The sequence below is a fragment of the Megascapheus bottae genome, chromosome 7 (assembly GCF_031878675.1).
Source record: "Megascapheus bottae isolate mThoBot1 chromosome 7, mThoBot2.hap1, whole genome shotgun sequence".
Lineage (NCBI taxonomy): Eukaryota > Metazoa > Chordata > Mammalia > Rodentia > Geomyidae > Megascapheus > Megascapheus bottae.
The window spans coordinates 67,533,104-67,550,745 of record NC_143515.1 but is presented as its reverse complement, the minus strand read 5'-3'; the positions used below and the strand labels follow the sequence as shown (position 1 = coordinate 67,550,745).

At 41.9% G+C, this 17,642-nt stretch overlaps 1 protein-coding gene across 1 annotated transcript in view; it reads right to left on the bottom strand.

Annotated features, from left to right (window-relative positions):
- Dtnb (dystrobrevin beta) overlaps positions 1-17,642 on the bottom strand; it is a 185,181-nt gene that overhangs the window by 58,303 nt on the left and 109,236 nt on the right. The window contains 1 exon segment of the mRNA XM_090337586.1: positions 7,979-8,056. Coding sequence (XP_090193712.1) covers positions 7,979-8,056 — 78 coding nt within the window.

Sequence of the window (17,642 nt, the reverse complement as noted above, 5' to 3'; positions counted from 1 at the left end):
TTCGCCATTGAAGAGGGAAGTGACACAAGGGACAATAGCCAAAGGGAACAACTACTATTGGACCAGAGCCAGACATTTCCCTTAATGCATGTAAAGCTTGATGCAGATACAGATGGACACATGCTGTTGGATATGTGTATGAACATGCATAGATAATGATCTCTAATACCATTAGTCAATAAAAGAAATCAGGGCTGCTTAGAGAAAGGTCTCATTCTTGGCCTGGACAAGGAAAATACAAGAGGCCAAAGCATGCTGATTGACAGAAAGTAAAAAAGTTCTAAAAACAGAAAAAAAGCCTCATCAAAAGGCTTCAGGATCCAACCTGAGAGATGGCCAACACTGAAACAATTTGAGCAACAAATAGGGAGTCCAGAGTGTGGCATCATGGTAGAATACTCCCCTAGCATGCACGAAGCCCTGGGTTTGATTCCCCAGAACCACATACACAGAAAAAGCCAGAAGTGGTGTTATGGCTCAAGTGGTAGAGTGCTAGGCTTGACCATAAAGGGTCCAAGGACAGTGCCTAGGCCCTGAGTTCAAGCCCCAGGAATGGCAAAAAACAACAACAACAAAAAACCCAAAACAAACAAGCAAACAAAAAACTGAGCAACAAATGAACAATATGGAATTACATGATGGTCCAGAGTAGAAAATAAATGTCTGTGAGTCTTAATTGATATATGTACATGACTAAAAATAAAGGAATGGGAGATACAGTACTTCCCTCTCTAAGGAGTAGAGTATAACCTCCTCTACATTGCTTTGAATGGTAACTGTATTTACTGACTCATTTCCAAGGAACAGCATAGGGAAAGAAGAAATAAATCTGGTAGATATTATACTGCACAGGTAAGCAAAGCTACCACCACCAACGGCCAGTCATGTTGACAGCATGTGCTCCTAGCACATGAAAAGCCACCTCACTGTCACATTACAATTCCCCCAAAGCCAAAACCCTAGTCTAACCATGAGAAAGTCGTGAAGGGTAGCCAATGAATTTTTTTTTGGGGGGGGGGGTCAGTCAGTCATGGGGCTTGAATTCTGGGCTTGGGTGTTGTCCCAGAGTTCTTCAGCTGAAGGCTACCACCCTTCCCCTGGAACCACAGTCCTACTTCCTGCTTTCTAGTGATTAATTGGAGATAAGAGTCTCACATTCTTTAGTGCTTGGGCTGGTTTTGAACCTCGATCCTGAGATCTCAACTTTTTGAGTAACTAGGATTATAGGCGTGAGCCACCATGCCCAGCACCCTGGCCATGTTTTTATGATCTCAAAACTATTAAGGTTACAGCCTGGAGCATCGTCTAGTGGTAGAGTTCTTGCCTAGCATACACAAAGCCGTGGGTTCAATTCCTTGGTACTACAGACATAGAAAAGGCCAGAAGTGGTGCTATGGTTCAAGTGGCAGAGAGCTAGCTAGGCTTGAGCAAAAATGTCCAAGGACAGTGCCCAGGCCCTTGAGTTCAAGCCCCAGGACTGGCAAAAAAAAAAAAAAAAAGGGAAGGGAGGGAGGTACTAATTAAATTCCAGGTTTATGTCTTCACAGATTTTTTTTTTTTTTTTTTTTTTTTTTTTTTTTTGCCAGTCCTGGGCTTGAGCTCAGGGCCTGAGCACTGTCCTTGGACTTTCTCAAGGCTAGAGCTCTACCACTTGAGCCTCAGCACCACTTCTGGCTTTTTTCTATGTATGTGGTACCAAGGAATCGAACCCGGGTCTTCATGCATGCTAGGCAAGCACTTTAACCACTAGGCCAAACGCCTGGCCCCCTAGTCTTCACAGATTTATCCACTAACGTCTTTTTTCTGTCCCAGGATACCAGGTCCCATTTAGCTCATTGTATTTCTTTGGTTTCATGACAATTTCTCAGTTCTCTTGTTTTTTTTTTTTTTTTTGGTTTTTGGGGGGTTTTGCTCAAGGCTAGCACTCTGCCACTGGAGCCACAGCGCTACTTCCAGATTTTTCTGTATATAGTTCTGGGGAATTGAACCCAGGGCTTCGTGCATGCTAAGCGAGCATGCTACCACTAGGCTATGCTCCTGGCCTCCCTTCCTTCTTTATGCTGGTATTGAGGCATGAACTCAGGGCCTCACACTCTTGATTACTTTTCTCACTTAAGGCAGGTACTTTACCACTTGATCCACACCTCCATATCTCCACCTGGCACTTTACCACTTGATCCACACTGCTGGATCTTTCTGCTGGTTTGAGATAAAGTATCAAATTTGTTGCCTGGGTTGGCTTCAAACCTTGATTCTCAGATCTCAACTTCGTGAGTAGCTTGGATTACAGACGTGAGGCACTAGTGCCTGATTTCAATATTGGTTTGTTTAGTTGTGACTTGTACCAAGTCAATGTAAGATGTTATTATTAGAGGAAACAGAGAGAGGAGTACATGGTCACCACACTAATTTTCAGCTATTGTAGGAAACACCAGGTCCATTTACTTTCTGAAGTCTTTCCTCCTTCTATCCCCTCTGCCAGGAACATTATTCCTTACAAGATGAATTTTCCCCATGAACTGTTACCTTTTCAGAGTCCTTTCCTGACCTCCCATTGTAAAATCTAACCCTCCACTGAATTTATACTGTTTATCCTCATGGCATTTACCACCACGTTTGTTATGAAATTTTGTTATGAAATTGTTAGGTCTGCCTTCTGCACTTGAGTGGAAGTTTATGAAAGCAGGGACTTATTAAATACAGAAAAACCCACAATATGGTGCCTGGCACAGATGAGGTGCTTAGTGAATAATTGTGAACTAATAAATTAATTTGAAAGAGTTAATTACATCTAAAAAGTGGACCCTGACCCAGGCCTATCCGCCTTAGAACTCACACTCTTGGTGCTCCACCAAGTTTCTTCTCATGGCTGAGGGCACATACCTGACAACAGTAGAAGAAAAACAAAACACAACAAAACAACAACTACACAACAGTGGTAGAGGCTGGCAGAGCTCTTGAACCTGAGCCACTCACACAAGAAGTCACTGACTGGACCACCGTAGTAGGCACTGAAGTTCCACTTATTCTGTTCTGGGGCCCATAGCACAATCTACCTTTGAGTAACATTCTGTGTGATTCAGATTCTACTAATAGGCCACAATGAGTGGCAGTTTTCTCATGGTACTTCAATCAAGTTTCACATCTGCAGGATGACTGAAATTCAGAATGTGGATATCATTACAAAGTGATTTTTAACAGAATTTAAGACAATTATGTTTCCCAATGCTTTCATTTCTATTCAAACAGTAAGAGTACTTCTAGCGATCATAGTTTCAAAGTCTTCAGTAGTAGAAGACTGACTTTGAAAGACATTTGCTAAAAGCATGAAAATGGCCTCTAGTGTGCTGGAGAGCAGCTCAACTATTCACCAATATGATTTTCCTTGGTGAATGTAGTCCTTCTCCTTAGTTCTAATTACCAAATGTTCTCTGAAGTAGAGTCCCCGTAAGGCTTCTCAGTTTCCCAGGCACTCAGCCTGCTCATTGTCCCCATCACAAAGTCCACGAATATGGAAGTGAGGAAATATTGGGGGGGGGCATATGAAGGGGGGAATAAGACTCAGTGGCATATGAGATAGTCTAAGCTCCACTGGGATCAAACTTTGTTCCTTTTGATTTTTGCTACAGCAGTGATTAGGAGACACTGCTAATAAAGTAGGCAGAAAGACCTAAGCCTTTCGGATGTCATAATCTACTCTTGAGTCGTTTAGAAGTCATAAAAGATAGGTTTCCCAAATATAATTTTCTTGGCGTTGAATTTCTCAAATCTAATAAGACAACAGTTTATCTTTAGATCTATATGTTAACTTTTTAAAGAATGCTAGTATGGGGACTTGAACTCAAGGCCGAAGAGTTCTTCCTTCCCATCTTTGCTCAAGGCTGACACTCTTATCACTGGAGCCACAGATTCACTTCTGGCTTTTTGGTGGACAACTGGAGATAAGAGTCTCATGGATTTTTCTTCCCAAACCTTAATCCTCAGATCTCATCCTCCTGAGTAGCTAGGATTTACAAGTGAGCCATGGGTTCCCTCTGTGAGTCATCTTTCAACATCCTGATTCTACATGTGAGGCAGAGTGAAATTCTTGCTTTGTTCAAGGGGCCAGAGTATTATTTTACGCATCATCTTCCTCAGTTCCTCACATCCAAGTCCTAGAGCCTGTTCTTATCCTAGCTTCTCAGTGTGAATCTGACGGTGCTGAATGGTCTTCTACTCACACCCACTATCTCCACCCTGTCTGCCCTGCCACTGGTCTACCCAGATGCAGCCTGGAATGACATCCATGGGGAGGAGGCAGCTGCCTGTTACCCTATGAGCTATCTGTTATCCTGCGAGATTCACTTTTTTAAAGCTAGGTTTCAACACATGGACTTAAAAAGCATTCTGCTGGTACTAACTTTAGTCAGTCAGAACTGAACAGTATATCTTAGATGCTGGAGTGGAAAAGGAACTGGAATCAAATCCCAACCCAGAAGTGGCTGAAATCTGGACACTTGCCCAGGCCTACAGAAACGCTGGGAATCGGCCAACACCAAGGACCCTGCAGCTTTATCCAATCATGTGTTAATTTTCAGTTACTCTGTTTCTGTCTTTCAAAAAACATTCTGGAGAAAAAAAAAATTCTGTGCCGACCTAGAGACAGTGTCATGAAGAATTTAAACCAGCTGAAGCCCTCAACAATTCTTGCCTTTCAATCAAACTATACTTCCTTACAACCCTAGGTAGGAAGGGAGTCAGTAGGCTGAACAGACAGGATGGGATGGAAACTTTCTGGCTTTCATTTTGTCTCCTTTTTCAGTTTCCCCAACACCTCTGTAATTTTCAATCTAAAAAGCCAGAGGATTGTGGTTTTCATTCTGTTGTTATTCTATCCTGCAGATAACTTGCTAAACTCTTGACCATGGCTCTCAGTCAGAGGCCATTTTAACACAACTGTAATGCAACTCAAGATAAGGTGGTCCTGTTCCACAGTTCAGACATAATATTTACATGGTGGCATTCTCTTTTTAAAAACTATTTCTCCTTCTTGTGAAGAATATGTTGAGGTAAAATGTTCTAAATGTCAACATCTTGTCCTTACTTATGATTCTTAGCAATTAGTGCCTATCAAGTTACTTGCTCCCCACCTAAAATGGTGCCTTCCCCAATACAATACATCTCCATACACGGAACTAGGAAGCACATTCCACTCCTAAGAGAACCAAACCTGACCTGGCAGGAGGAAAATAGGTCTCCGGAAATAAACTGACACTGAGTTTTTTTTTAGGGATCACTCAAGAGTAGAAACCTATGGCTATGTCTCCTCAGCACCTCTAACTTGTCCAGGGACTAACAGCAAACCACTCTGTATCCCACACCTTCTCTGTCAGCCTAAATTTTCATCCTCTCCTCTTTCTTTGGGGATTGAACCTATAGTGTACCTGCTAAGCAAGTGTTCTACCACTGTTATGACTCCAGCCTAAATTTTGTTTTGTCTAGTCTGTTAAATCACTACCACTCATCTATTTGTCTTCAAAATTTTATTGGTACCTACTTCTCTTCTTAGTAAGTTGCAGGCCGAGCTCAGCATTCCTTTGTGGTCTATGCTTTGGCTATCTTCAGTCTGCTGATGGACTCTAGAGAGACTGTGACATCAGCTCTAGAACGACTTCTACCTAGAATGAGAGGCTAGCTGAAATGCTAACTTTAAAATAAAGTCTTAATCCAAGACTTTCGATATCATCTGAAGCAGCCTGAAAAATGACAAGTATCATTTTGGAATAACAATCACAGGGAAGCCTGGGGTGGAATATAGCAAATCTAAGGTTATGGGGTTAATTGTGATATTATAGCTCCTGAGCTTCTACTGGTCTGCCCAAGCAATGAAACCCCTGACAGAAAGATGCACTCCCACCCCTTGATGCTAGCAGCTACACTCAGCCAAGGTCATGGAATGACTCAAATCTTATACATGGCACCTGAGACACTCCCAACCTTCATGTACCTCATGTAGTCAGATGACTCAGAGGGACAAACCTAGTAAATGAAAAAGAACTTACATGACATAAATTCTTACTTAATAGATGGTGCTCCTAAAATTAACATAAATGAATTCTTCCAACCATCTATCTTCTGGGGTTTGAAATGGAAACTTCTTGATTGGCAGTGTATGAGTGCTATAAATACTTAACACAATAATCTTAAGATTGAGAGTGAGCCGGGCACCAGTGGCTCATGCCTGTAACCCTAGCTACTCAGGAGGCTGAGATCTGAGGACTGAAGTTCAAAGTCAGTCTGGGTACAAAAGTCCATGAGACTCTTATCTCCAATTATCCACCAGAAAACTGGAAATGGCACTGTGGCTCAAGTGGTAGAGGGCTAGCCTTGAGCTGAAGAGCTCAGGAATGGCGCCTAGGCCTAGAGTTCAAGCCCCATGACTGATACCCCCCCCCAAAAAAAGATTGAGGGTGGCAGGGATGGCTGTCACATCCAGACAATAGGAGAGCTACTGCTTTGTGTCCTCCTTAAGGGGACAACATTCCCAGCTAGTGATTGTCTCTTCCCCGCTAGACTCCTATTTCACCTACTGCCAAAATAATAAAGGCTGTATACTAAACATCCACACAAACAGTATATTAAACACTCACATAAACACCACATTATCTTCATTTTATAATAAAAATATAAGTATGTTTGAGGTCAGGCAAGAGCCAGGATCCAAACTCAGGCATTCTGGCTCAATAGCTCCAGCATAACTGCACCACCTGGCTCTGCCTGAAGGGGACAGCCTGGCTATTTCCCTACCAGAAGGAAAGGCCATAAGTAGGTTCTCTTACCTGTTCAGGGTCCGAAGTCTCCCCAAGTGGATAAAGCTGTACTACTAAGTCACTGTTTTATTCAGTCACCAGGAACTCTGTTCCAGGGCAGCCCTGTGCTGGCTATTTTGCTTCCTGCTAAGGTTATTCCCCAAGCATGTCTGAGGATAAGAACCACCTTGAATGCTTGTTAAAAATAGGGCCTCGCACATCCTATCCTTGGAGGAACTAATTCACTGGGTCTGACATGGTCTCAGAAATGTGTACTTTTAACATGCCCCCCAGGAGATTCTTTTCATCAGGCAGGTTTGACAAATGTTGCTCTAGGAGTTTTAGCCAGTAGGAACAAACATTGTCAGTCTTAAGTAGCAAGTACTGAGTCAAATGATTATTAAGGAGATGACATTTCTATAGCTGAGTTAATCTGAACAGCTCAGCACACCAAGTGATTGTTTTCCAGTAAGGATGTGTTGGCTGAGGTGGGAGGTCTTTTTGTGGTTATTCCTCTATGAGTGATGACTGTTGAAAGAAATTCCTTAATGGTTCTGCCCGTGAGGGAGTTTCTGCAGTGCTCTGGTCATAGGACAGCTTAAATCAAAAAGAAAGTATGCCATTTAATATAGTTCTTTCAAGCCCTGCCTAAGAATCTTGGAGGAGAGAAAATTAAATGAAGAGGAGAAAGGAGTTCAGAATTTTTGTCCTGTAAGGGACCCAAAAGCAAACCTTTTGTATAACTGAGAGTTAGTTTTTCAGCCTTTTGACTGAAATGGTAATACATCACATATAGAATGACTTGGGGAATATTTTATATGAGACGAATTAATTTACATAGTCTACAGGGAAGCAGAAGCGGTCTCTGACATTCAAATCAGATGCAAACTTGTGAACCTTATGACTGCTAAAATATTTTTAATGTCAATAAAGAGCTCAAATGTGTGTAATCTGCTGGTACTGTTCACTGCTCATCATAATGAGTTTCCACCTGAGGCTCTGTGTAAGGGAAAGAGGAGGATGAATGCAAGAAGGAGGGCTAGAAGATATTTACGGGGCCTGGAGAAGGGCAGCATCTTTTCCTCCCCTTGGGATGTACTGCTTCTTAGGCTTTGCTTCTGAAGAAAGTCAGACATGGCCAATCAGTGGCAGGGACCTGACCTCAACTCTGAGGCACTAAACATACTTACCTCTTGGTGGGAGTGGGCACTCCGGAGGACACGTGGCTAACCATGGTGTCATTCATATTACTCAGAGGGCGAGGGGGGCTGAAAGAGAAGACATTACATTGCTTGAATCATTCCCAGCACTAGTGAAAGAATGGCAAGGGCAAAGGAACCAAGCATCCTTCCTGACAAGCACGGTGAGACTCAGAGGGACCAGGCACAGGAATCCGGACTTCAAGCCCGAGTGACTTGAACAAGTTCACTCTCTCACACAAAGCCACAGGACCACAGAGCCTGTGCCGGGGTTGCAACAAATGACATAGACACTACTTCAGGTTGGAATATAAATTATTTCTGTTTTATAGCTTTTCATGTACAAGGATATGAATTCTGCCATTTAATATTCTTGATGCTAGTTTGAACTCAGAGCCTTCAGTTAGCTAAGCAAACTCTACCACTTGAACCACATTCTCAGCCCCTACCCCCCAGCTTTTTGTACTTATTTGCTTTAATTTTTTTGTTTGTTTGTTTTTCTCAGGTAGGGTCTCAATTTTTGCCTCGGGGTAGCCTTAGACTATGATCCCACTACTTACAGTCTCCAGAGCTGGAAAACAGGTACACATATATCACCTTTTCCAGTATGTTAGTTAAGATGAGGTCTCAGTAACTTTTTGCCAGGATTGGCAATGGACCACAATCCTCCCAATCTCTGCCTTCCAAGTGACTGGAATAACAGGTGTGAACCACCTGTTCTGTTTGTTTGAGACAGCGTTTGGCTATCTAGCATAGGCTAGCACTGAACTTCATCTCCCTCTGTCTTAAAATTACAATATGAAACAGAAGCCTAGGACAATGCATATATACTCATGCCAGCCTGGGGGAAAGAGGTGGGACATGGTCATTTGGCAGCAGCAAGGCTGCGACTCCAGGTCTTCAGAGCACAGGGGCCCCAGCTGATTCAGGGTCCCTGGGGATGTTGCCAGGGAGAATCAATCATTCCTTTGTGTCAGGCACCTGGGTCAAAGGGCAGGGTGTAGGTGAAGGTAGGCCTCCTCCTACCCCCCCCCAACCGTGTCTCCTGATGCCATTGCCAGCTATCCCAAGGTGGGCTTGAGTGGAAAGGCTAGGTGTGGGGTCTGCACCACAGACTGGATGGGATGGGCAGAGGGGCAATGGCCCCGAACCCCAGTACCAATCCCCACACTGGGACAGATGGGGAGGTTGTACCAAACTTAATTTTTTCTTTTTTTAGTCGGTCATGGGGCTTGAACTCGGCCTGGGCACTGTCCCTGAACTCTTCAGCTCAAGGCTACCACCCAACCCCTGGGCCTGGGTGTTGTCCCTGAGTTTTTCAGCTCAAGATTCTCTACCCTTGAGCCAAGCCTCACTTCCTTCTAGGGCTTAATTGGAAATAAGAGTCTTAGGTTCTTTTGTGCCCAGGCTGGCTTTGAACTTCGATCTTCAGATCTCAGCCTCCTGAGTAGCTAGGATTACAGGCATGAGCCACTGCACCCAGCTACCAAACTTAATTTTAATTCAGCTAATTTCTCCTCTGAATTATTAGGTGTTTGCACCTCTCAAAGATCACAACACTGGGGCCAGGAGCTTGGCCTAGCAGTAGAATGTTTGCCTAGAATGCACTAAACCCAGGTTTGATTCATCAGTACCACAAACAGAAAAGCTGGAAATGGGGGCCAGGAGTTTGGCCTAGTGGTAGAGTGCATGCCTAGCATGCATGAAGACCTGGGTTTAATTCCTTAGTACCACATACATAGAATAAGCTGGAAGTGGTGCTGTGATTTAAGTGGTAGAGCTTTAGCCTTGAGAAAACCCAAGGACAGTGCGCAAGCCCTGAGTTCAAGCCCCAGGACTAGCCAAAAAAAAAAAAAAAAAGAAAGAAAAAAGAAAAGCTGGAAGTGGTGCTGTGGCTCAAGTGGTAGAGCACTAGCCTTGAAAAGCTCAAGGACAGTGCTCAGGCCCTGAGTTTGATTCCAAGGACTGGCCAAAAAAAAAAAAAAAAAAAAATCACAACACTGAAGTGTATTCTTGGCAGTTACAGCTCATTGTTGTCTCATTTTGTTTGCAATTTCTTTAACCAAAACATTTAAATGTTAAATACTAACTTCATAAATAAGACTTTGAAGAAAACTTTAATTACTCCTTTCTAGAATCTTGGCAGCGAACTCAAATTTTATACCTACACCATAATTAGAATGTTGGCTTTAGCTGGGTGCTGATGGCTCACGCCTGTAATCCTAGCTACTCAGGGGCTGAGATCTGAGGATAGCAGTTCAAAGCCAGCCTGGGCACTGAAGATTGTGAGCCTCTATCTCCAATTAACCCCGACAAAACAGAAAGTGTCACTGTGGCTAAAGTGGTAGAGCGTGAGCCTTGAGCTGAGTGCTCAGGGATAGCGCCTAGCTCCACAGTTCAAGTCCCATGATGGACAAAACAAAAAAACAAAAACAACAACAAAAAAGGTGGAGCCTAATCCAAATTTAAATTTGAAGGTGAACTTTTTTGGTAACTTGTCTTCTCAGCTTCTGGTTTGGGGAATAACAAACCAGTTTCTCCATCTTATGAGAGTCCTGGACAAATAAATCCAAACTCATCAAAAGGAGTCTTATTATTTTGCTTCAGCCATTTTCCAACTCCTCTTACTCCCTCCAGGGTCAGCCACAAAAGGTTTCCTTCTTGCATCTGGAGCCACATGATTATTGCTAAATATTCTCCTGGGAAATCTCTCACTTCCTCTCCTACACTGTAAGAACTGCCTCTCAGAGAGACTGGTTCATCAGAAGCAGGAAAGTAAAGCCAGAAAGTCCTCTCTTGTCTAGCTGCCAATTTTCCCTTGCCTTTGAGAGGACAGTTAATTACATAAGATGTTTGTGTAGAGGTCACATTTACCAATGCTGGTGAATGTTAAGAAACTGTCTCCTCTATTATTTCATACTACATTCAAATAAAGTCTTAAGAGAAACAGAGAACCTAGAGGGTAAAAGAAGGATGTTTGTCTTTCCATCATTTAGTAAATCTCCCTCCCCATTTTTAATAGCAATTTCATTTCTGGTTAAGGAACTTAAAAAAAAGAGATTTATTATTTAAATGAAGAGATCCCAAACAGAAAGTAATTTGCAAGGAATAGATTTAGGACTCTTGATTTTTAATTTTTCTTGTGTGTGCCTGTCCTGGGGTTTGAATTCGGGTATGCCAACCTGAGTTTATTTTTGTGTGTGTGATAGTCCTGAGGTTTGAACTTAGGGCATGGGATTTGTCCCTGAGCTTTTTGGCTCAAGGGCAGCACTCTACCACTTGACCCAGAGCTCCATCTCTGGCTTTGTTACGGTGGAAATAAAGAATCTTGTGGGTTTTCCTGCCAAAGCTGGCTTTGAACTGAGATGCTCAGATCTCAGCCTCTTGAGTAGCTAAGGTTATAGCCATGAGTCACTGGCTCATGGTCACATGGCTTAGAACTCTTGATTTTTAAGCCATAGCAGTGTTTATTGTTCTATATCCCTTCCCTTAGGTGACAAGTGCTAACTAAGAGATTCAGAACAGAAATAAGCCTTCCCAGGCTATTCAATTCCAAGTTACTCACTCATCTACCTGTTTCCCCAGGCAAGTAAGTTAACGTTCACACCTATTAATGCCAGTTTAATGGAATTCAGGCAACCAATTATTTTATGATGATTAATGATGGAAGAGAACAGAAAGATTAACTTACTCTTAGTCCTAAACTCATATTTTGCCTCTAGGTTTTTTTTTTTAAATGAATTGCTCAGCTGAAGCATGACAATTCCTATGTTGGAACCATGTCAGCTGAAGAGCTGTTCACACTTATCTGTACCAGAAACCACTGGTCTTGGGTACACAATGGAATTTGCTTCTCAAGTGTATTGTTATTAGTAATCCATTTCCCAAATAAGATAAGGGCATTTTCATGTTCTTCTCAGAACTAGTACAGTTACTCTGCTTGTTTGTAAAATACTACAGCATTCAATTTCCTTTCTGACTGTTCTTACAGAAAAAATAACAATAGAAGAAAAATGTAATTCCTTGAACCTGGATGCATGTGATAAAATTTCATGATTTGTAGCATCTTGTTTGGTCTAATACTACGAAAGTCTTTATGCATCTTGGCATATATCATGTCCAACTATTATCTCCGGCACACATTTAAAGAAGTATTTTCTAATATTCAAAGCCAGACAATAATGATCCCACATATGATCTAAAAGTATGATCCAGGTGAGTTGAGAATTTCAGAAGGGGCACAAGCATGTAGGACTGAAGTAAAAATAGACTGGCTATTAGTGGTTCATGTCTATAATCTTAGCTTTTCAGGAGGCTGGGATCTGAGGATCATAGTTTAAAACCAGCCCAGGCAGAAAAATCCACAAGACTCTTATCTCCAGTTAACCACTTGAAAACCAGTAGTGTTGTTGTGGCTCAAAGTAGTAGAGCACTATTTGAGCAGAAAAGCTCAGGGACAGCACCAAGGCCTTGAGTTCAAGCCCCAGAAGCAACAACAACGAAGGATTAAATGTATTAGCTACATGGTTATTCCTTACATAAAGCATTATTGTTAGGAGTTCAAGACAAATAATCATATAAAGACAAGCACTGGAGTATAATAAAATATTCCTTTTATACTAAATTGATAAATAGACCAAAAGAATCTATGATTCCTAAATGTGTGTCTGGAAGTCAGCTGTCCAGGTGAAAGAGTTGCAGAACTATGACCTTAACTTTTACAACTAGCAAGCTTATGCACAATTTTTAAATCATAAGGCAGAACCAAATGCTAGTGGTTCATGCCTGTAATTCTGGCTGTTCAGGAAACTGAGATCTGAGGATTGTGGTTCAAAGCTAGCTCAGGCCCTGAGTTCACCTTCCAGAACCAACAAAAAAAAAAAAAAAAGGAAAAAGAAAAAAGGAAATCATAGGGCAGGAGTAAGCATCTTGGCAATCAAAAAGACTTTTCTTTTTTTCTTTCTTTTCTTTTTCAGGAATCATGTTCTTCTTATTGTACCAAAATCTCATATTCAGCAATGAGTTCTGGGTTACAAAAGAGGATTTGCTGTTTGTACCTGTCTGTGAGACTTTGAATCCAAAAGACTTTCTGCAGAAGAGGTTCTATCCAAGGGGCTAAGGATAAGGGGCTAAGGGACAGCTCCTCTTGTAGGCTTCAGAAATGTCTATGCTTGTTTTGTACACTTACTGTCAATGTGGTTATTTATTTGCATATCTTTCTCCATATCTATATAATTAGGTCAATGACAAAAAGATAATCCTACCTTTCATAAGTAAGCAACTAGGAACTATGTTTCTTATCCATTTTTTTTTTTTGGAGGAGGTTTCCAGTCCTAGAGGTTGAACTCAGAACTTAGGACTGCCCCTCAGCTTCACTGTTCAAGGCTAACACTCTACTACTTGACCCACAGCTCCACCCCAGGCTTTTTTTTTTTTTTTTTTTTGCCAGTCCTGAGCTTGAGCTCAGGGCTTGAGCACTGTCCTTGGACTTTCTCAAAGCTAGATAGAGCTCTACCACTTGAGCCTCAGCACCACTTCTGGCTTTTTTCTATGTAGGTGGTACCAAGGAATCGAACCTGGATCTTCGTGCATGCTAGGCAAGCACTCTACCACTAGGCCAAACTCCCAACCCCACCTCAGGCTTTTTTTTGGGGGTGGGGGAAATTACTTAATTGAATATGAGTCTCATAGACTTTTCTCAGCACTGGAGGAGCTCAGTGGTATAGTGCATGCTTTGAGTACTTATATAAGGCTCCAGGTTCAATCTCCAACTCTACCAAAAAATTAAAAAAAACAAAAAACACATTTTCAGGGCTGGGAGTTTAGCCTAATGGTAGAGTGCCTGCCTAGCATGCAGGAAGACCTGGGTTTGATTTCTCGGTACCACATCATAGAAAAGGCCAGAAATGGTGATGTGGCTCAAGTGGTAGAGCTGTAGCCTTGAGAAAACTCAAGGACAGTGCTCTGGCCCTGAGTTTAAGCTCCAGGACGGGCAAAACCAAAATAAAACAAACCAAACACCTCACATTTTCAGATGATCTGCTACTATACTGCTATCTCTAAGGAATTACAATCATCACATGACCAAGGTTCTTCTCTTTATAAGGAAGCTTGTCCCATAGAGCATTTTGGGAAAGAGCAGGTATAGAACTCAGAGCTACATGCTTCCAGCAAGTCCCTGAAGCAAACACAGCTAAGTCAGGTACAGCACATTAGGTAACACTCTGGAAGTTCAAAAATCAAACACACTCACCTTCAACAGAATCCAAGTCTTGCTACACATCAGTAACCCAATTTATCCAGTCAGCGAATCTGTCCAGGTATGGATTTTAAGAAGCACACTCCTCCCCACAGACCTCTTGTAACAGCTAACAGTAGCTTATGGTACTGTCTGCCCAGCCAGTCAGGCAGGCGGGTCTGTTTTTTTGGCCAAAGCACAGTAAATGCAAGGAGAGCAAAAACTCAGGATAACAGGACCCACTATGCTCTGGATGCATCAAGGCAGCTCATCAGAGAACAGCTGAAACTAAAAAGCCAGACAGTATAAGCTCCTGACAGACGGCCAGAGACATGTCTGACAGAACAGTCAGGTGTTAAGAATGTCCCTGCCACTCAGGCATGCTATGGCTCTTGCTTAGCTCACCTAGTAAACAGCTCTTGGTTTTCATCCCTATCATATCCCAGCCTTCATTTGTTAATATTCCTTAAGTAGTGTAATGGTTTTCAAATGGGTTACTGGTGTCCAGAGACCCATTCTATTGCTATTAACATTTGTCTAATTTCTCATGGTTAAAATTATACTGTTCTTAGCAATCATAATGTCATCATTTGCCCTAAATCATCAATTCACTACTAGCCTCCCAAATTAGGACAAAAACCTTCCTCTGTACAGTCACTGCTCAGATAGCACAGCTCCCACCCAGCTTCATGTTCACCACTTTGCAGGCTACCGCACTCAAACACAGGCTCTGATCTTTTGCAGCACGGTAAAGCAAAAAGAAAACAAAATAATAAAATAGTAAAAACAAGAAGTAAAAACTGAGTCCCATACTAACAACCTAAGTGCCTAAAAAAGATTTCTATTATTTACTTAGATAAACAGATGAGAGAACCCAGACCAACAGATCAGACAGCTAACACTAATTTTAATATAAATGCTTTAATACAAAGAGTAAAAGACCAAAGAAGAAAATAGATGCACTTGTTAGAATGAAAGAGTTGACTTACATCAGAGATAAAAACAACAGTGAATAATATTTTTCAAAGCTTAGAGCTTTCTAAGGATAAACAAGAAGAATGTGGTACAAAGAACAATGTAAAAAACAGTGGGTAAATGGACAAAGGGGAGAGGGGAATCAAGGGTAAGGAATGAGCAGGAAGAGGCCAGCCGGAGAGAAGAGGGAGAAAGGAAGGATACTGAAGGGTAAAGAGGATTGAAGGACAATAAATCTCATAACAGCATAGTGAAATCCACCAACTGACTATGCCACAAGATGCTGTCAGTTACCAGGGTAGAGAACAGACCAGGGCATGCTCTTCATCAGAGCTCTACCTCTACTCCATGGAAAAGTTTAGATGAATAAAATATTCCACTACTTAAAAAAAAAAAAAGTTTGACAACTCTACCGGTTGCTGATAGCTCATGCTTTTAATCCTAGCAACTCAGGAAGCTGAGATCTAAAAAGTTGAGGCAAAGCAAAACTTGGGCAGGAAAGTCCTTAAAATTTTTTATCTTCCAATACTGCACAAAAAATCACAAGTGGAGCTGTGGCTTAAGTGCTAAAGTGCTGCTGAGTGGAAAAGGTCAGGAACAGAGCCCAAGTCTTAAGTTCAAGCCCCCGTACTGGTTGGCGCGAATACACATGCACACGTGCGCATAACACACACACACACACACATTTGACAACCCTTTCCTAACTGCCCAATTGAAATGGGAAGCTCCTGCTACCTTCGCTCAGGATATCCTATGGTTTTCTTTCACAGCACTTAGCACATTTTGCCACTGTATGTAACTAGAGCTTATTGGTTGACTGGTCTTATTCAAGAGCAGACAATCTCAGTAGTCCACTGTAGTCATGGTGCACATCCAAACCATGACGAGAACAGGGTGAGGAAACAGCACGACTTGTTCAATAACAATTAAGCCCCACTCATTTCTGAAAGTTTATGATTCTACTTACTACTCTCATCTACTTCAAAAAACATCCTGGATGAAATCCAAAAGTGCCCATTGGTCAAGGGCTTGCTTGAACTGAATTTTAAATGGGACAAATGTCTAGACAGGGAATTCAAAGGAGGATAGCAGACAGGTCACTTGTGATGGTGAGAAACCTTTGAGTAAGAGAAGGCATAATGACTAAATAGGAGCAAATACCAGCAAATCTGGAAACAGAAGCCCTGCTCACATGTACTGAACACATCAGGTCCAAGTAGGCCTATTAAATCCATCTTAGGGCCAGATATGGTAGCACAAGCCTGCAATACTCAGGACTTGTGAAGTAGAAGCAGAAGGATCACAAATTTAAGGCAACGGGGCCAAAAGATAAGATTCAGGCTCAAGGGGAAAAAAATAAAAGAGGCTGCACCACAACAATCATAATAAAAATAATATATCCAGCTGTACAGAAAGAGTTAAAACTATCTGTTTACAGAGAACATGCTCTCATCCATATAAAAATCTTGGTTAAAAAATCCACACAGGGGCAGGGATTTTGGCCTAATGGTAAGAGTGCTTGCCTAGCATGTACAAAGACCCCGGTTCAATTCCTTGGTACCATGCACATAGAAAAAAAAAAAAGCCAGAAGTGGTGCTGAGGCTCAAGTGGTAGAGGACATTGTCCAAGGACATTGCTCAGGCCCTGAGCTTAAGCAGAGGACTGGCCAAAAAAAAAAAAATCCACACAGGCTGGGAGTGTGGCCTAGTGGTAGAATGCTCACCTAGCTTGCACGAAGCCCTGGGTTAAATTCCTCAGTATCACATACACAGAAAAAGCCGGAAGTGGTGCTGTGGTTCAAGTGGCAGACCACTAGCCTTGAGCAAAAAGTGACCAAGGACAGTGTCCAGACCCTGAGTTCAAGCTCCAGGACTAGCCCAAACAAAACAACAACAACACACACAGAGGCACACAAAAGGACCATTACAGCTAACCTTCAACACTGTTTCAGGACACAAGATCACACATACAAAGTCAGCTGTATTTCTACGAATTAGCAGTGAAACACTTGGAAAATAAAAAAACAACTTCGTAGATGAATGGATACAGAAAACGTGGTATATATACACAATGGAATTCTACATAGCCAACAGACAAGATGAAATAATGACATTCGCAGGGAAGTGGATGAATCTAGAGCAAATCATGTTGAGTGAGACAAGTCAAGACCAAAGGAACAAAAGGCGCACGGTCTCCTTAATATGTGGCTATTAAATCCAAAGAGTACAAGAGCGAGGACTCAATAACTGCATACCCAATGCTATGGAAATGGTACTGGAAATATAAACATAACTATATAGACTTAAAAACCTATGACTCTATAGACATAATGTTTTATTTCATAAATTAATATGTTTCTATGATATACAAACTCGTAGCCTAATTGTGATTAGGTTCTAAATACTAAGTCCCAGTGATTGTAAATAGAGATTCCCTCCTTG